The 19,757-nt window shown below is 55.9% G+C and overlaps 1 protein-coding gene across 3 annotated transcripts in view; it reads right to left on the bottom strand.

The window, feature by feature from the left end:
• Positions 1–19,757, bottom strand: part of MROH1 (maestro heat like repeat family member 1) — a 66,978-nt gene that overhangs the window by 32,278 nt on the left and 14,943 nt on the right. For all 3 annotated transcript variants that reach the window (XM_027600614.2, XM_027600604.2, XM_027600595.2), the window contains exons 5-13: positions 19,314–19,459; positions 15,290–15,421; positions 14,723–14,885; positions 14,421–14,519; positions 9,921–10,072; positions 9,234–9,374; positions 8,587–8,679; positions 5,171–5,249; positions 4,532–4,645 (exon numbers count right to left, since the gene is read on the bottom strand). In XM_027600614.2, the coding sequence (XP_027456415.2) occupies positions 4,532–4,645; positions 5,171–5,249; positions 8,587–8,679; positions 9,234–9,374; positions 9,921–10,072; positions 14,421–14,519; positions 14,723–14,885; positions 15,290–15,421; positions 19,314–19,459 (1,119 nt within the window). The remainder of the gene's footprint in view (positions 1–4,531; positions 4,646–5,170; positions 5,250–8,586; positions 8,680–9,233; positions 9,375–9,920; positions 10,073–14,420; positions 14,520–14,722; positions 14,886–15,289; positions 15,422–19,313; positions 19,460–19,757) is intronic.

Raw genomic sequence — 19,757 nt, 5'->3', positions numbered from 1 at the left:
CACACACAGAATATTGAGGGAAAGAAGCCAGTTACAAAGTAATTCACACGCTCAGGTCCTATCTACACCACAAGCCAGAAATCCGGTGGGGGCTCCAGGTCAGAGCCGAATCCTCACGGGCATATGCAGGGAGTCATTATGCTGAAAAGTAAACACGTGTGCTTTTTGTACAGGTGTTACACTTTATAATAATAATAATGCGACTCAGGCCATGACCCCGGGGTCCTGGGATCCAGTCCCGCATTGGGCTCCCTGCTCAATGGAGCCTGCTTCTCCCTCTGCCTCTGCCGCTCTCCCTGCTTGTGCTCTCTCTCTCTCTCTCTGACAAATAAATAAAATCTTTAAAAATAATAATAATAATGCATGACGACACCATTAATTCTCTAAGGTGTACTAGACAGGGAAAAAGCATGTTTTTTAATTATGTCATTTGGTAAGAAAAACTCTTACTTCCTTGACAAACTACACCATCCTTTCTTGATTAAAACTCTTCACAGTGTCACGATAGAGGGTACATAGCTCAATATCATAAAAGCCATCTATGAAAAACCCACAGCAAATATCATTCTCAATGGGGAAAAACTGAGAGCTCTCCCCCTAAGGTCAGGAACACGGCAGGGATGTCCACTATCACCACTGCTATTCAACATAGTACTAGAAGATCTAGTCACAGCAATCAGACAACAAAAAGAAATCAAAGGCATCCGAGTCGGCAAAGAAGAAGTCAAACTCTCACTCTTGGCAGGTGACATGATACTCTATGTGAAAACACAAAAGATTCCACCCCAAAACTGCTAGAACTCATACAGGAATTCAGTAAAGTGGCAAGATATAAAATCAATGCACAGAAATCAGTTGCATTTCTATACACCACCAACAAGACAGAAGAGAGAGAAATTAAGGAGTCGATCCCATTTACAATTGCACCGAAAACCATAAAATACATAGGAATAAATCTAACCAAAGAGGTAAAGGATCTGTACTCTGAAAACTATTGAATGCTTATGAAAGAAACTGAGGAAGACACAAGGAAATGGAAAAACGTTCCATGCTCATGGATTGGAAGAACAAATATTGTGAAAATGTCTATGCTACCTAGAGCAATCTACACATTCAATGCAATTCCTATCAAAATACCATCCACATTTTTCATAGAGCTGGAACAAATAATCCTAAAATTTGTATGGAACCAGATAAGACCCCGAATAGCCAGAAGAATGTTGAAAAAGAAAACCGAAGCTGGTAGCATCACAATTCCGACTTCCAGCTCTATTGCAAAGCTGTCATCATCAAGACAGTATGGTCCTGGCACAAAAACAGACACGTAGATCAGTGGAACAGAATAAAGAGCCCAGAAATGGACCTTCAACTCTATGGTCAACTCATCTTTGACAAAGCAGGAAAGAATGTCCAATGGAAAAAAGACAGTCTCTTCAACAAATGGTGTTGGGAAAACTGGACAGCCACATGCAGAAGAATGAAACTGGACCATTTCCTTATACCACACACAAAAATAGACTCCAAATGGTGGAAAGACCTAAACGTGAGACAGGAATCCATCAAAATCCTTGAGGAGAACACAGGCAGCAACCTCTTCGACCTCAGCTGCAGCAACTTCTTCCTAGAAACATCGCCAGAGGCAAGGGAAGCAAGGGCAAAAATGAACTATTGGGACTTCGTCAAGATAAAAAGCTTTTGCACAACAAAAGAAACAGTCCACAAAACCAAAAGACAACCGACAGAATGGAAGAAGATATTTGCAAATGACATATCAGATAAAGGGCTAGTATCCAAAATCTATAAAGAACTTATCAAACTCAACACCCAAAGAACAAATAATCCAATCAAGAAATGGGCAGAAGACATGAACAGACATTTTTCCAAAGAAGACATCCAAATGGCCAACAGACACATGAAAAAGTGTTCAACATCGCTCGGCATCAGGGAAATCCAAATCAAAACCTCCATGAGATACCACCTCACACCCGTCAGAATGGCTAGAATTAACAAGTCAGGGAACGACAGATGTTGGCGGGGATGCGGAGAAAGGGGAACCCTCCTACACTGTTGGTGGGAATGCAAGCTGGTGCAGCCGCTCTGAAGACAGTATGGAGGTTCCTCAAACAGTTGAAAATAGAGCTACCCTATGACCCAGCAATTGCACTACTGGGTATTTACCCAAAGATACAAATGTAGGGATCCGATGGGGCACATGCACCCCAATGTTCATAGCAGCAATGTCCGCAATAGCCAAACTGTGGAGAGAGCCGAGATGCCCTTCAACAGGTGAATGGATAAAGAAGATGTGGTCCATATTTACAAGGGAAGATTACTCAGCCATCAGAAAGGATGAATACTTACCATTTACACTGACATGGACGGAACTGGAGGGTATTATGCTAAGCGAAATAAGTCAGTCAGAGAAAGACAATTATCATATGATTTCACTCATGTCAAAATTAAGAAACAAAACAGGATCATAGGGGAAGGGAGGGAAAATAAAATAAGATGAAATCAGAGGGGGAGACAAACCGTAAGAGACTCTTAATCTCAGGAACCAAACTGAGAGCTGCTAGAGTGGAGGGGGGCGGGGGGGAATGGGTCACTGGGTGATGGGCATGAAGGAGGGCACGTGATGTAATGAGCACTGGGTGTTATATGCAACTGATAGATCACTGAACTCTACTCCTGAAACCAATAATATGCTAAGTGTTAATTGAATTTAAATAAAAAAAATAAAATTGATAGAACATTCAAGTAAAAAAAAAAGACTGATCAAGACTCAGATGGCAGGACAAATACGGTGTGATCTCTCCTACATACGGAATCTAAAAAAAAAATCTATCACCTATCTGTATCTATAAAACTGAGCTCATAGATACAGAGAACAGACTGGTGATTGCCAGAGATGGAGGGTGGAGGGTGGGAAAAATGGGTGAACTGGGTTTTTTTTGTTTAAATAAACTGAATATAAGACATAAGAAATTAAAAAATAGAAAGTCTACTTCCTTACATATACACATGTACATGTGTGTAAATGCACGGAGAATGAACCTACAAACAAGACCTATGCGAGCACAAGACAAGCCTGAAAGCAGACGAGCCATGGGGCAGTTCAGGAGGAGAGCCTCTGCTTGCACATGGGCGTCTCTGATACAGGCACACGGCTCCCAGGGCCGCTAGCTGAGTCACCTCAGCCTCCTCATCAGGGAAATGGGCTCCGAGGAGGGGCTGCCAGGGCGGGGCGGGCGCACACTTCACCGCTGTGTGACCACCACCATCCTCCGGGTGTGAGGAGCCCTTCCCCAGGGAGCCAGCGCGCTGCCGGCCCCTTCCCATGGGGCATCGTCCCCCAATTCCGTAAGATGCCTCGTGTCCACAGGCACTGTTTGTGACTCAGCCCCAACCCACAGGGCCTCCCTGGACAGGGGTCAGCATACTTGTTCCATAAAGGGCCGATGAAAAACTATCTTAGGCCTCAAGTGCCACGTGTGGCCTGGTACACTCACTCGTCTTTGCTTTTACAACCTGGTAACATGGAAAACCCACTCAGAACTTGGGCTGCCCAAAAGCAGGCTGCAGGTTGCAGGCCGACCATGGCCCATGGCCATTATTTACTGACCAAGACTCATCAAAAAATGCAAACTCGGGTGTGCCACGTGTCCAAGCTTGTTGCTGATTAAATGAGTCCTAGAAGCAGAAGCCCAGAGCCTTCCATCTGACTGAGGGAGTCATGAGACACATGCAGACCAAAGGGTGTTCTGCCGAACAGCGGGTCTGCACCCTTCCCAGGAGCCCACACCTAAGACACAGGTCTCTCTGACTGGATCCCCCAGAGCAGCCGTGACAGACGACTTAGGACATGTGAGCCATCAGGCCAGGGGGCGAGCAGGGAGCGCCTGGCCCGGAAGGGGCGCAGCAGCCCAGCATCTGCAACCACCCATCAAAGGCGAATGTCTAAGAATGTCTATGGCGGGCAGAAAGGTATTTTTCAAAAAGTTTGGAATTTTACAAGATAGAAAGTAGGGAAAAATTTTTTTTAAGAATTCAAGCAAGGGGGACGCCTGGGTGGGTCAGTTGTTAAGCGTCTGCCTTCGGCTCAGATCATGATCTCAGGGTCCTGGGATTGAGTCCTACATTGGGCTCCCTGCTCAGTGGGGAGCCTGCTTCTCCCTCTGCCTCCGCCTCTCTCTGTCTCTCGTGAATAAATAAATAAAATCTAAAAAAAAAAGAAGAAGAAAAGATTTCAAGCAAGGGGTGCCTGGGGTCTCAGTCGGTTGAGCGTCCAACTCTTAGTTTTGGCTCAGGTCGTGATCTCAGGGTCGCGGGATCGAGCCCTGCGTCAGGCTCCCTGCTCAGCGGGGAATCTGCTTGTCCCTCCTCCCGACTTGTGCTCACTCACGCTCTCTCTCTCTCAAATAAATAAAATCTTAAAAAAAAAAAAAGAATCAGAGCAAGATGTTCCTTTCACCTGCAAGATGGACAGTGTCTGCCTTTTTCAGGCCTTGCCCCGCCGCCGCTGGACACTCACCGGCCGAGTTGATGACATGCCGCACCACCTGCAGGGTGCCCACACGGGTCCTCTCGTTGCTGGTATCGAGTTTGGGCAGCAGGAAGGCCAGTAAGCGGTCAGGGGCACAGCAAGCTGCAGGGCAAGCAACATCCAAAACGTATTTGTGGGGGCGCCTGGGGGGCTCAGTCGTTGGGCGTCTGCCTTCGGCTCAGGTCATGATCCCGTGGTCCTGGGATCGAGCCCCACATCGGGCTCCCTGCTCCACGGGAAGCCTGCTTCTCCCTCTCCCGCTCCCCCTGCTTGTGTTCCCTCTCTCGCTGTGTCTCTCTCTCTCTCAAATAAATAAATATTTAAAAAAACAAAAACAAAACAAAAAAACAAAAAACGTATTTGTAATCATCTGCTCCCTGCTTGACGCTGGTGTGTGCAAACCCCAGGGGCTGGGGAGGGTGGACACCAGGGGCTGCAGCCTGGCCAGGCCTCTGCGGTGAGGCTCTGGAGCTACACACAGGCCCAGGGACAGGCAGACAAAGAAACCTCCTCAGCTCCAACCCCTGACCAGAGCTGCCAACCCGCACACAAGCGACCCACGGGCCCCACGGTGAGCAGACAGCATGTCCACAGAGGGCCCTGCGGGAGAGGCCACAGCCTGCTTACCCAGCACGGTGAAGCAGCGTAGCACCTCCTTTTGGTTGCTCACCACCAGGGGGCTGGATGACTCCACGGGCACGCAGATCTGCTCCAGGGACAGAGGACGGACATGAGTCACAGGGAATGCTGCTGCCTCCCAAGGGCCCCACCAGCCTGGAGGGGAGGACACACGCTCCCACATCCACGGCCCGGAGAGACTGCCCAGGCTTCGCGGTTTCTGCCTCTAGCACTTCCTTGGGGTGGGGCTGGTTCGGGGGCCTGAGCCTCCGCCCTCGCGGTCGGGGGCAGGGCCAGCAGACACACGGCTGGTCTCCGTGTCTCCAGGGAACCGAGTCCTGGCCCCTTCCCACCACAGCCAGGACAGGGTCACGCGTGCTTTGGGCACAGGCTGGAGACCACTAATCTCCAGGATATAGAAAGCACTAGGAAACCGAACACCTAGTGCTTATTCATTCAAAATTGTAAAAAAAAAAAAAAGTTACATTGGTTAAAGTAAAAGCTGAAGCTGTTGGCAGATGTGGCTCTAGGGTCCACGGCACCTCAGCGGGCGACACGGAAGCCCCCCAGTCACCCGGGGCTGAGCTCTGAGGTGGCATCCCAGTCCCGTCCCCGCAACGCCCAGGGTCAGGGTCAAGGCAAAGGACACCAGCAGGGCCTCTGTGCAAAACGCTCAATGTTAATTCCTAAGTACAGCAGAAGAGGTGACCAACAGTACAGAGGGAGTCCCCAGATCCACAGGCTCTGCCCCAGGCTGGACCCTGCTGGCACACGTGGCGAGCTGTGGGAAGCAGGCGAGGGGCAGGCACTGGCCCCAGGTTCCCAGGGAGTTCCTTGCTCTTCCCACTGTAAAGACCTCATCTGGTCACGAAATGCAGCGCAGTGGGCTCTCCCTCTGGGGGAGGCCAACTGCCAAGCTGTGAGGATGTGCAAGCAGCCCCGTGGCAAGGAACCAAGGCCTCCAGCCAGCAGCCCCATGAGGGCACTCTGGCGGAAGCAGACCCCAGCCTCAGCCGAGCCCTCAGACTGTCGCCACGTGAGACCCCGAGCCAGAACCACTCGGCTGAGCCAGGACGGATCCTGCACAGTGGCCGCAGAGCAACCCACGGCTGCCTCATAAAGGTGCCCTGTTCCAGAATCACTGGCTACACGGCAGGAGGTAACTAATGGAAATGGGCGGTCGTCTGGAGAGCAGAAAAAGTTGGACTCTCACTCACGGTTTCCCTAAAATAAGCTCCAGGTGGATTAAACAATAAAAGTGTATTAGGTAATAGGAGGCTCTGAAAAACAGTTTGCAGAATTCAAAAGGCTTTTCTAAATATAACGAAACCTATGCCAAAACATAAAGGATGGATACACAATGATGGAAACATTAGATAATTTTGGTGGCAGAGAATATCACGAACAGAGCCGCACGGCAAAGGACAAAGCAGGAGCAGGAATGACACACAGGACGGAAAGCTGGTCAGTATGGGAAACGAAAACCCAGCAGAACAACAGGAGACACGGACGGGCAGTTGTGGGGTAAGAGAAAACCTCATCGCGCCCACTTCTTGGCTCCATGACCCGCATCTCCACTCCTCCCGCCCTCCCGCTGAGTACACGCTACTGAGCTGCAGTCTCGTTTCTCACTGTTACGGTTTCGGAGCTGTTCTCCGTAGGGATCTCAGACACTCTTGGTGAGCTTAGTTCTGGGGCATTTCATGATACGTTTCTGCTGCTACTGTAAACGGCATGTTTTGGGTGCTGCCCACTTGGCCGCTCCATCGGTACCGGTGGAGGAAACTGCTGTCGTCTGGTAAGTTGCTCTCGCAACTGGTAACCGTGCTGAGTTCGCTACGTGTTCTAGTGTCTGTGTGCTGACTCTGTTTGTACGTGAGTGGATCTCTAGAGGAGGGACTCACTCCTCTCCCTAAGGCAAATACTGAGGGCTTACGAGTGGCAGGTACTGCACCAGGCGCCGAGACACGGCAGTGAAAACAGACAACACCCCAACCTCACGCGGTCTACAATGCAGCTGCGGAGAGGCGAGCAACAGGCAGTCAGGTGTCGAGTACGTGAAAAGGTGGTGAGTGCCACAGGGAGAAGCAAAGCAGGGGCAGGGACAGGGCGGGGAGGCCAGGCGACGGTCCACAAAGCCTCACGTCTCCGGGCCCCACTGAGTGGGCTTTCCTGCTCTGACCCTAAGGGAATGCACGTGAGTCCCACTCAAGAGGAGGTATGCTGGGGGTGTGGTGCATGAACTCTAATGAGTTCAGAAGTTCCTCCCCTATTGCTAAGACTTTTAATGATAAATAGTTGTTGAAAGTCATCAGAAGCTTTTTCTTCCTCAACTGAGGTTCCAGACACTCTTCCCTAATCTCTTTCTGAGAGGGAGCATCCTGACAGCTTCTCGGTCCCTCCTGTTTTGGGAGTAGAGCGCGGGATCCGTTAGCTTGAATGTGCACCTCAAACTACAGACTTAGTCTCCCCTGGACGACACTGACTTTACTCCATCAGGCAGTTCTGAATCTTTGCCTGGTCTCCAAACCCACGTGTATGGGACGGAAATTAGAAGTTGGGTAGAACTCAACCTTAGAGCCATGTGGGCCCTGTGTGTGTTGGAAGGAAGGAAGGAAGAAGGTCTTGGAAGACTATCTATCTCCACTTGTTTGTTGGTTTAGTTGAGTTCTCTTTCTTCTCCTGCCAAGTTTGACATTTTTATTTTTTTAGGAATCTATCCATTTCACCATTTTTCAAGTTCAATAGCTTTGTTCAATCTCTCTAGGGCAGCGCTCCCCATCCCCTGGCTAGGAGGACCATGTGAGGCCAGGCCTGCATTCCAGCTGCTGTGGGAGCAGGAAGGAGACCCACATCCCTCCCCCGTCTCTCGTTTTATGCCCCTCTTCTCTCAGACAGTCCATGAACAGGACTCGCTCCCTACCACTCCACCCACCTGCCTCTGTGTTCCTGTGACCTCCACACATCTCCTCTGACCTAGAGAGGGGGGGCTGCACAGCTCATGGGCCCCCTGAAGCCCATCTCCAGTATTTTTCAGGACCCCTCCCCTTGTAGCCTTCCTGGGGCCCACAGCCAGTGCAGATGCCCCGAGGCCATCTAAGGCCTCTCTGTCCTGAAGGCTGCCCACTCCTGCCAAGGGGAGGAGCTTCATCCCAGGGGCCACACCCACCATGCAAGGAACACCCTAACTTCAGAACTGCTAGGCTGGACAGCCCGCCCCATTCTTGCTCCCTGCAAACCTCAGCAGGCATCTGCACCCAAGACCTGGAGATGGGTGGCACCAGGACCTGCCCCGTCATACCGGCCCTGTCCCCAGCGTGTCCCCAGCGCCCCACCCCCAGTATGCCCCCCTGCACCCTACCCGTGGAGCCCCAGCCTGCCCTGCCACAAGGCACTCCCCCATTCCCATCCCCTGCGCATCCTACCTGAGCATGCAGAGCGGCCAGGAGTGAGTCCAGCTGGGCTTCCAGTGTGCGGCTGCCCACGCTCACCGCAGCCTCAAGGATCTGGCCCAGGCTCTGCTCAAGACACAGAGGAGAGGGCGCCTGGGTGGCTCAGTTGGTTGGGCGACTGCCTTCGCCTCAGGTCATGATCCTGGGGTCCCGGGGATCAAGTCCCGCATCGGGCTCCCTGCTCGGCGGGGAGTCTGCTTCTCCCTCGGACCCTCCCCCCTCTCATGCTCTCTCTCTCTCTTTCACTCTCTCTCAAGTAAATAAATAAAATCTTTAAAAAAAAAAGACACAGAGGAAAGGGGCCATCGGTCCTACTTCAAGCCCCTAGCCCCGCCTCCTGGCCGCAAAGACCCCACCTCAGGGCTCAATAAGGGAGCCCTACCTCCAAGTCAAGAATTAAGAGAGGAGGGCAAGTCTCAGGACAGGGGGCACAGACAAGGTAAAGGACCCCTGGGCAGGGCAGGGCATCGAGGAGAAATATGACCAGGCCCCACCCACCACTGAATCTAACAGCACTCTCTGAGCAGCCCTTCCCAGGTGCCTACACCCTCCCATCTGAGCCAGGTGGGGGCCAGTCAGTGGACAGAGCTCTGCACAGGCCACAGTGGGCAGGTGCGCACCTTGGACACGTGGAAGGTCTCGGCGTGCTTCTTGTAGAGGGCCAGGACTCCAGGCAGGAGCTTGGGGAGCTGCTCCTCCAGCTTCTCGCTAGGCAGCAGGTGGCTCATGGGCCCCAGGGCCTCCACCACAGCAAGCCGGAGCTGAGAGCAAGAGCACCATGGTGCTCAGGTCCAAACCACTGACCCAAGTGGAAAGGTAAAAGGCCCATTCACCAAGAACCCAAGGCCAGAAGTGAGGAAACCCACATTATCACATGACTAGGGGTTCTGAAAGGGGTCCAAAGGCAGAGAGGTCAGAGTGACCACGGCCAGGGTCTGGACAGCAGCCAGGCCAGGGAGGCCGTAAAAGAAACCCCCACCCCCACCCCACCCCCCCAGCAATGCAGGAGCCTCCAGGCAGAGTGGGGAGGAAGGCAGAAAACAAGCCATATTCTCTAGGGACCTTGCACAGGGCACCGTCACTCCCTGACGAAACCCGCACCCCCTGAGCCAGGGGGTGGGGCATGTACAGGACTGGGAAGCCTGTGTGGGCAGTTGGCTCTACCCCTCCATGGCATCCCCTCCCCCAAAGCCTGCAGCACCGTGGGAGAGGCTCAGGCCATGGGAGCAGACCAGGACCCCGTGGGGGCGGGAGAGAGCAGCCAGCAAGGGGAGGCCACAGGTTCCCAACACACTGAAGAACGGTACCTTGGCTTCGCGACTCTGCAGCCAGTGGTTAAAGAGGATGTCGTAGGCACTGAAGATGTCCGTGGCAAAGGTGTCCTTCCTGACCGTGGGGTCTGGGGCTTGGTCCAGGTTGGCCAGGTACTCCAGAGTGCTCTCGCTGAAGTGCTGCAGAACTATCCCAGGGGTGAGGGGTGACATCGCTGGTTACCGCTGATCACACCATGTGCGCTTCGCTGCCCCTCCCGGCACCCCCACCACCTGCAAGACACCCTCCCGAGCACTGGGGCCAAGCGTGTGACTCCACGACTATACTGGGGTGAACGGCGTCCCCCACACCCACGTCCTTCCCAGAACCTCACAAGGCGACCTTTTTTGGAAAGAGGATCTTTGCAGATATAACTACTTAAGATATGATCGTGGCGGGTGCCTGGGTGGCTCAGTTGGTTAAGCGACTGCCTTCGGCTCAGATCATGATCCTGGAGTCCCGGGATCGAGTCCCGCGTCGGGCTCCCTGCTCAGCGGGGAGTCTGCTTCTCCCTCTGACCCTCCCCCCTCTCGTGCTGTCTCTCTACCATTCTCTCTCTCTCAATAAATAAAAATCTTTAAAAAAAAAAAAAAAGATGCGATCGTGGCGGGGTATGGTGGGACCTAAATCCTACATGACTGAGTCCCTAGAAGAGGACACACACAGAGACACGGAGAGACGAGTGTGCAGCAGGGCACAGAGCGGGGGAGAGACGGAGCAGAGCCACCCTCCGAGCACCAAGAAGAAACCAACCCTGGTGACAGCTATCTCGAACTTCTGGCCTCTGGAAGCGTGAGAGAATACTTTCATCTTTTTTTTTTTTTTTTTTTAAGACATTATTTTTAAGTAATCCCTACACCCAACATAGGGCTCGAACTCACAACCCCAAGACCAAGAGTCGCACGCTCCACCAACACAGCCAGCCTGGCGCCCCACGATTCTCTCATGGGAAGTGCCCTTGTTTGGGGTACTATGTTACGGCAGCCCCGGGAAACTAGCACAGGTACCAACCACCCCGAAACACCCTCAGTTCACAGCGCCCGGCCCCCGCCAGCCAGCTGTAAGGCAAAAAGGGGAGGTGCTGTGCCCACCTCACCCCTCACAGACGGACACAAATGCCGCACACTTTGCCAGGGTCGCGGCCAGCGTGCTGCATCTCTGAAGGTGACTGCGAGGTGCAGAAGTCCAGACAGAGATAAAGACCTACGAGTGGTCAGCAAGGGCTGACCCTGGTCAAGGGAGAGGCCGAGCTAGGGCCCTGCCGTGCAGCCCCCCTAAGGGCTCGGTAGCGGAGCCGGGGAATGGCCAGGAGAGCCAGCGACTCTCAAGGCCTCGTGGGGAGGGGACGCACCAGCCTCTGAGACCCCCTTGGAGGCGACCCCCAGGGATCTGCCACCTCACCCGGCAGGCTCACTTGCCCCTGTCCAGTCCAGCTCTCACGTGGCCCACTTACGTGGCTAACTTCTCAGCGTGGGCTCCCCAGTCCAACAGAAAGAATAAGCCTGACCCCTAGGTGTACATGAGGGCAATCAGAGTTATGAGTTCCCGAGAGAGAGAGAGAGAGAGAATTTAAAGAAATCTTCGAAGACGGGCGCCTGGGTGGCTCAGTCGGTGAAGTGTCTGCTTTCGGCTCAGGTCATGATCTCGGGGTCCTGGGACTGAGCCCCAAGCCCGGGCTCCCTGCTCAGCGGGGGCTCTGCTTCTCCCTCTGCCCCTCCCCCTGCCTGTGCTCACTCTTCCTCTCTCTCAAATAAAATCTTTTAAAAATAAAGAAACTTCAGGAGAAAACCATGTCCTGGAGCATCATGGGCCCCTGGAGGGTCCAGCCCAGGTGGACTCGCCCCCACCCGCCGCCGCAGCGGGGCCAGACCCCTGCTCTCCTCCCTACCCACCCGAAGCTCTTGCCTCTCTGAGCTCCGTAATCAGGATGGTGGTCAAGCTGACCGGCGTTTCCTGGCATTTTGTAGTGAGGTTTTTCAGGGTAACAGACCACTATACTGCTGGAAGCTGAAACTGATCTTCCCAATTTGTTGCTAGGTTTTGACCGTTACTCAGTTATACATATGCATGGGAGGTCGAAGAGCTGTTCTCCTATACCCTAACCCAAGCTCAATTTACTTTCCTCCAGAAGCAAGCGCTGGGGTTGCTCATAACGAGTCTGCAGCATCCCATGCCACCTCCCCCAAGGCCAGGGCAGCCAGCTCACGTCACGCCAGCTTGGCTCCCCAGGCAGGGGTCACTAATGCCATCTCCGCACCTCCTGCCAGCATCCTGGGCCTCCCTTGGCCACGACCTGCCCATTCACATAGCAAGTCCATCAGTTCATGGCGCCCTCCCCTGAGCTGGGGAGAAGGCTGTCCCACAAAAGCGTCTTGGGGTGGGTGCTCGGAGGACCCCTCTGCCTGGAACCCCCCGCTCCAGGGCAAGCTGGGGACTTCACTCTTCCACCACTTGCTCCATTCATTCTTTCAAGGGTGTCTGCTATTTGAATGCAACTTCATGCCAATCCTTCCTTCTTTCTCTATTTTCCATATGTTTGTATTTTTGCTCTGTTTTCTGGGGAATTTCCTCAACCTTCTTTTCCATTTCTGGTCACCATCTGTCATCGTGTTTGTAACCCCAAAAAGCTCAGCTGTGCTCTCTGAAAGTAGCTGCCTCGTGGCAACATGCTCTGCTTTCCCTCTCCCCTCCCTGAGGGATTCATGACGCCTTTTCTTTCTTGCCCGCTTTCTTCTCCCTGGACTGTCCACTTCCCCCAAGTCTCGGGGTTCTGTTCCTCTCAGAGACTTTCCTCTGGGGTGGTACTCGGGGCTGCTGTCGGTGCTGCCGGGATGGCCAGGCCCACTGAGCACCTGGCTGTCTGGGGGATGCCAACTCCACCTCTGGGCATCCCAGCTCTTCCCCACCTGGCTGAAGCGTCCTAGGAACTCAACCAGTGAGGACCTTCCAGCATGCACAAAGTCCTGTGCTTGGCCCAGGGCCACTGGCCTCAGTGGACACAGGCCCGCCTGCAAGGACAGGAGGCCTCGGCCCGCTCACGGCGCGCCATGCCAGCAGGAAGGGCTGCTCTTTCCTCCAGTCGCAGGCGGGCATGCTCATCTGTGGTGAGGAGCCGACACCCGGCTACGGGGACGTCCTGCAGCCGAGCATCTGCTGGTGAAATCCCCCTGCTTCACACGTGAGAGAAGACACAGATGTACTAAAAACTCCCAAGGGGAAGGAATCAGTTCTTCAGCACTGCGGGCCGGCCTCCTGCTTCAGGCCTCAGCAGCTGCAGGCTGCGACGTGTCCTTCCAAGGAGCTGCGTGGGGCGGACAGTGCCTGTGCCCTGGGGCTCTTCTCACTCCCCTCCAGCCTTGGACGCACCAGTCCCAGCCGGCCCCCCGAGCCCCCTGCCTTGTTTTCAGCACCTCCAAGTATATACCGGCGCTCCCGCCCCCACAGCCCGCACGGCCTGTCCCTTCTGTGTCCTGCTCTGCATTCCCGCTCAGTGGGAAACCCCGGGTCAGCGGCCCTGGGATCCTTGTCACAAATTCTCTTTTTAGCCAAAACTACGTTGAGGGTTTCCATATACAACTCAGGGAGTCTGCCATCGCCCACAGCAGGAGGAGCCTGTGAGGGGACAGGAAGGAGGCCGTGCAGGGACAAGGAAAATGGGACGAGGGCCGGACGGAGGGTGGCAGAAGCTGGAGCCCCTGCCAGGGGCCCCAGGACCCAAAGCCACTGAGAGCAGGTATCCCTGCCTCGACAGCCCCCAGGTGTGCGCGGGCTGGTAGCTTCCCCGGGCTCCCGCCCGCCCCCGGGGCACCAAGGAGCAACAGCAGGACAAGGCCAGCAGGCAAAGATCCAGCAAGCCCTCAGCTGAGCTCCGGGTGGCCCCGACCCTATCCTGTCACCTGCCCCTCCCATGTCTGGGACCCTCCTAACCACAATCCTGCTCCGAGGGTCTCGGCTGACCTGGTGCCCCCTCCCTCCCCTCAGTGCCAGAGCTGGCAGCCAAAGGGTAAGGGCAGTGGCTTCTGAGGGAGGCCCAGCCCCCCACTGCACCCCCTCTGTGTTTCAGGAGCCTCTGCTCCCCTTCCAACAGGAACACCTCCCTTTCCACCAAGGGCCCGCCATGGTGCCATCTCTTGCCCAGACACAGGAGGAGGGGGGAGCGTGAATGCCCCTTTCCGAGACACCCAGCACCGGGCAGGGAGAAAAATGGGAAGTCTCTGCGGCTCTGGGGAGGTCTCCTCCTGCACCGCCACAAGTGTCCAAGCCTCGGGGCACTGCACTGTAAGGCAGAGGGGGTCCCTACCAATAGCCAGAAGCAGCCAGAAGCAGCCAGAGGGAGAGGTCGAGCCTCCGCCCACACCTCTGCAGTCACCTGCGAGTGCTCTGCCCGCCTCCTTAGCCTAAAGGACTCAGGACCCCCCACCAAGGCCAAGGGGCGGGCAGGCAGCTCCCAGGCCCCTCCGTGGAGACCTCGCCCGCCCTCAGGGACCCTGTCTTACCGCAGCAGAACGCCACCCTCATTGCATCGTGCTTGGCCATGCCCAGCATGGGCAGCATGGTGCTCAGGATGGACGTCAGGAAGGGCACCATGCCAAACACTGCAAGAGGGGGAGGCGTGTGAGGGAGGCCCCGCCAGCACCCGCCTCACCTGGCCTGGTCTCCACGCACCGCCCCCCCCCCCCCCCCCCCCCCGCCCCGCTCGGTGTCCCAGGGAGAGGCAGACGGCGCCTGGGCCCGGTGCTGGAGAGGCCCTCCCGACTGGCTCTGGAATGCAGGTGGAGGCGGGCCAAGCAGTACCTACCATTGGAAGCCGCGAGGTTGGCGAGGGTCTGCACCACGAAGTAGTGTGGCAGGGCCCCAGGCTGGAACTTGCTCAGCAGCTCCTCCATCACCTTGCCAATGAACCGCTTCCCAACAGCCACCAGGACGTTGCTGGCGGCCTGCTGCCAGTCACAAACCAAGTCCTGTCCCCGGCCCCAAAACCTGCACTGAGGCATTCAGCAAACAAAGGAGCCAGGCCCCCACCCTCAAGCTGCCCAAGAGGCAACAGGGAGGCCTTCGGCCCCGTTTTGAGGCTCTCCCCAGGCCCTCCTCTGCCCAGGAGCAGGTGCCGAGCACCTGCCACCTCCACCTGCAGGGCAAGAAGAGTGCCGCACTGGGGGCCAGGTCCCGTGCAGCGCCCAGCACCACCCTCCAAACACTGCGGTGCGGGCACCGACACCCTCACATCTGCCCTGGGGTTTAGGAAGGTTGCTCTCTGCTTCAATTTCCACCCCAAACGTTATGGGTGACCACATTCTTAATGTGCTTGGGTAGAAAGTTCTAGTGAAGAGGCTTCCCTCCCCAAGCCATGGAGGTGTGCCCATACCTTCGCCCTGGTCATCTCGCTGGAGGCCAGGAGGATGATGGCCCCGGCCTTGTCCTTGTGCAACTCACTGATGTGCCCGCTCACAACCGTCTCCATGGCCCTCAGGATCATCGTCCGGTAAGGATGTGCCAACTGAGCAGAGAAACCATTGAGGAAGGTCCTAGAAGGTGAGCCCAGCACCCAGGCACCCTGCTGACGCCTCCTGCTTTCTCTAGAGGGGCTCCTCCAAACAAAATCACCCGTGGCTGCCCCAACAAGGAGAAAAGGAACACACCTGACCACTCTTCGTGCGCCCAGAGCCTTAGTGCCCCGCAGAGAAGGGGCCGCGAGAAGTGGCTGTGGGCACATGACTGTCAGCAGTGCCAAGAGTGTTCTGTGCAAGACCCACGAGCAGCAGACGGTAGCCCTCCCTCTGTGGCCAGGCTCTCCCGGCCGGAAGCTGCACTGCCCCGAGAGGTCCCATCACAACAGAGGTCTCTGCCACCAGGCATCTTTCAGGCTCCCAGTGAGTGCCTGTCAGAGGAGATCGCTTGGCTGGCCCTCCCACCTGAGGGCCCTCCCCTCACCCTCCCCACCCCCAGGGTGCCCCGTCTGTCACACCCCTCCTCAAGCTGACAAATATGCCCAAGGGTCCTGAGACTACAATGGAAGATGACGGCGCTGCCCGGTCCCTGCACCCTGCTCAGCCGCCATCCGAGGCTTTCTCCCCTGCTCCGGGTGAGCCCTGCACAAGTCCTGCCACTGGCCCAGACATCGTCTGCACCTCGCAGCTGCGACCCTGGGCACTCATCCTCGCCCGAACTGAGGATGTGTGGTGATGGCAAAGCTGCAGGTGGGGGCTGGGAGGACCGGGCCAGGAAGCCCAGACACCCCACTGCAATGCCAGAGCTGCGGAGAGGAGCCCAGCCCAGCCATGCGGAAGGCTCCCTCGGCCAGGAGCCCCCAGGCGCTCAAAGAGTCTGGAGGAGAGGGCAGGAAACTGGCAGGGGGCAGGGGAAGACCAAGACTGGCCTTTCCTGAGGACTGCCCCCCTCCAGGAATGGAGCATCCAGGTGAAGGGGGGGCATTCTGTGCCGCAGGTGGTGCCCAGGCCTGCGCTGCGGCAGGACTGAGCTTGCGTGACCAGAGACAAAGTGGCAAGAAAGAGAGATGACTCGGGCTGGAGGAACTGAGAAAAGCAGGGGTGTACAGTTGATGGGGCCGCCACTCAGGCCGGAGCACCGGCTCCCTCCTGGGGGGGCCACAGGCAGCCAGGCCCACAAATGGACATGATCTTTGCTCCTGAAAAAAGCCAACACATCATAAACATCTCTAGATATACGAACAGATCACATAATCTGACTTCATTTTTCTGGGGGAAAGCTCTAGTTTTCGGTTTTGTTCTCTCGGTAATAAATTTTGTCAAAATTCATTTGAGCACACGGACGAGGGTTTATCCCTGGGCTCTCGATCCTATATTCCCTTCATCTACGTGTCTGTCTCTATGTCCGTCTCCACCTGTTTGACTCCAGTGGCCCTGCAGTAGGTTCTGGAGTCAAGAAGTGTGAGTCCCCAGCTTTGTTCTTTTTTAACACTGTTTGGGCTATTCTGTTGAGATTCCGTATGAATTTTAGGATGGCTTTTCCTATTTCTGTGAAAAAACATCATTGGGATTTTGAAAGGGACTACAACAGCTGCTTATTTTTAAAGAAAACGTGGGTGTTTTCTCCCCCCATTTTCTATTAAAAGTTCCACGGGCAGAACACCAGTCGCATCAGAGCGAGATGCAGGGGGCTTCCCCTGACAGAGGTTTTCCACTGGGCCTCAGCAGGCTCTGCGTGCACAGTGATAAAAGCACAACCCTCTGTCATTTGAGCGCAGCAGGAACTGAACTGGGACAGACAAGGGACAGGGCACTGGGCTCGCTGACTGCCAATCCGGGCCCAGAGTTGGTGTGTGTGAGATTTCCGGCTCAACAGGCTGATGTGTGGCGGGCTGCCAGTGAACCCATCATTCTGCCCTGCTCCCCACAACTGACCAAGTCTGCTTAAGAGACTAACCTGGACACCCAGGCCATGTGCAGGCCGGGCCTTGGCCACGGGCAGTCCCAGGGCATGTGGTAACCACAGCAGCTGCAAGGGAGAGTTTCCTCCGGAGCTGAGTTATTCTGCTGGGGTGACAGTTCGAGTCTACTCAGGTGAGCAGCTTTTGCACACTCGGGTCAGGGCTGGGTGCTGGCGGTCACCACACACACTGACTTCACTACTGCGAGAGACTGTAGCCCCCGAAATTCCTACGTGGAAACCTAACCCCAAGCAATCAAAGTGGGAGGCAGGGTCTTCGGGAGGTGAGTAGGTCATGAGGGTGGAGCCCCATGGGTGGGGCCAGAGCCTTCTAAGAGACCCCAGAAAGCCCCCGCCTCCCCTCTGCCGTGTGAGGACACAGTGAGAAGGCGGTCTAGACACCAAGAAGTGGGGCCCTGCCACACACGGAAGTTGCCAGCACGGTGACCTTGGACTCCCGGCCTCCGGAGCTGGGACAAGTCCAGGCTGGCTCTTGCTGGCGTAAGCCTCACAGGCCTGGATGGCTATTTTTGCCTCAGTTCCCTCAGTCACCTCCCACCCACCGGCCTGAGCGCCCCTGTGTGCGCCCTGCCCATGCTCCCTCCGGGGAGAGTCGACGGGCTCGGAAGCGTGCACACCGCCCAAGGCACGGCCCCATAAAGTATGGCTGTGATGAAGAGCAAGCACGTGGCAGAACCTGGATGTGAGCAGCCTTAGGGCACAGGGAGGTGCCTGGAGAAGGGCACACGGTCTGCAGGACAGAGCTTCCTGCTTAACATACTTTTACCACAAATATGCAAATGTGAAGGAAGATATTTAAATTGGTTAAAGAAACCAAAAAGCCTAGAAGAGGGGGAAATTATGAATGAGTTAGAAAATGACAAGCAAGAAGCACGCTTAAATTTTGCAACGAATCGCTAAAACTAACAAAGACTCCTGTAGCTGCCTTCAGTAAGCACCCCTTGGCCGGTTCCAGTTCCTCAAGCGGTCAGGGCGGCCCCAATCTGCGGTCACATCAGACACCGATTCAGCACATCGCGGATGGAGCCCCTCAGCCACACAGAGAAGCAGCATGAAGCTCCATGAAGCCACGGAAGAGCCACGGTGGACAAACACGGGGCCCAAGCATGCATTCCCGCGCCATAAACGGTGCATCTCTAACCCCAGTGCCCGCGGCAGTCCTAGTGGCTCCTACGCAAACACAGAAGCCCAGGAACAACTGGCTCAGTGGCCACTCGGTGGGACTGACCTGTTTCCCCAGGAGATGGCAGCTGATACACGAGAGCGAGTTAACTCCCACTATACAGAGATCCCTTTTTCCATATCAAGGTGTCAAATCAAACAAAGAGAAAAATGGTCTCTCGAGGCTGCAAAAGTCTCTTTCCCTTCCCGGAAGGGCCCACACCACACACAGAAAAACGAGAGATGGCACACGGAGATGATTTCAGAGGACAGTTCTCCGACAGCCCGGCAGGCCCCCCCATCAGGCACAAGCAGCGCAGGAGCCCCAAGAGTCTGCTGCGGTGGCAGTCAGCAGGAGGGCAGTGAGGGAAAGGCCCCGCCTCCTCGGGCAGCCACCCCTTCCACCCCTACCTCTGAGCGCTGGCCCACCTGCTCCTCTCACCGTAGCTGATGACGAGGGGCCTTCTCTCCCTGGGGGACAGACAGACCCTGGCAGGGAGAGCTGTCCGGTCCCTGGCCAGTGAGTGAACGGGGATAGCAACACAGCCTCCGTGTGTGACAGCTGGACACCTTGCCACCCCCACCCAGTGCCCCCACACGGACCGAGCCGCCGGCCACAAGACACGGCGGCTCTTCTGTCCTGGAAATGCCCCATCTCAAGGGAACCTGGACTGCAGGTGTGGCCTTCTGCCCACAGCAACCTGGCTCCACAGCCCCAGACCCATGCTCACCTACAGACCCCGCCCCAGAGAAGGGCAGCTCACCTCCCCACCCAGCCTGTGGCCCCAGGCAGGGAATACCTTCTCATGCTGCCACAGGTACTCCTCGCAGGCGCCGAGTGCTTCCTCTGGCTGTGCCTCGCCAAGGGCGCACAGGGCGCCACACACCTGCTCCTGTACCAGAGGGTCCTTGTCGGTGACGGCGTCCAGCAGGATGGCGGACAGCTCTGTAATGCCCAGTGTGTGTGCTCAGGCCCAGCCAACCCCACCAGCCATCGCCTGCCTCAGCCTCAGAGCTGGAGGACGCCTGCCCCCTCACACCCTTGCACGTTCCCGTCGCCCCAGCGACCGCCCCTGACCCCCCACTGCCGGGCCACCTTGCCTGCCTCAGCCGTACACACCCGAGGTACTCTGGCACCCATGCCGCCTCCCTCCGCCTTGCTCGCCAGGGTCTCTGTTTGGGATCCACGGGCCGTCTGCTCTGAGGGCACTCTGGCTAACTCCACCCTGACCTTATGCCCCAGG

The sequence above is a fragment of the Zalophus californianus genome, chromosome 4 (assembly GCF_009762305.2).
Source record: "Zalophus californianus isolate mZalCal1 chromosome 4, mZalCal1.pri.v2, whole genome shotgun sequence".
Classification (NCBI taxonomy): Eukaryota; Metazoa; Chordata; class Mammalia; order Carnivora; family Otariidae; genus Zalophus; species Zalophus californianus.
This window is presented reverse-complemented; position numbering and strand designations above follow the sequence as displayed.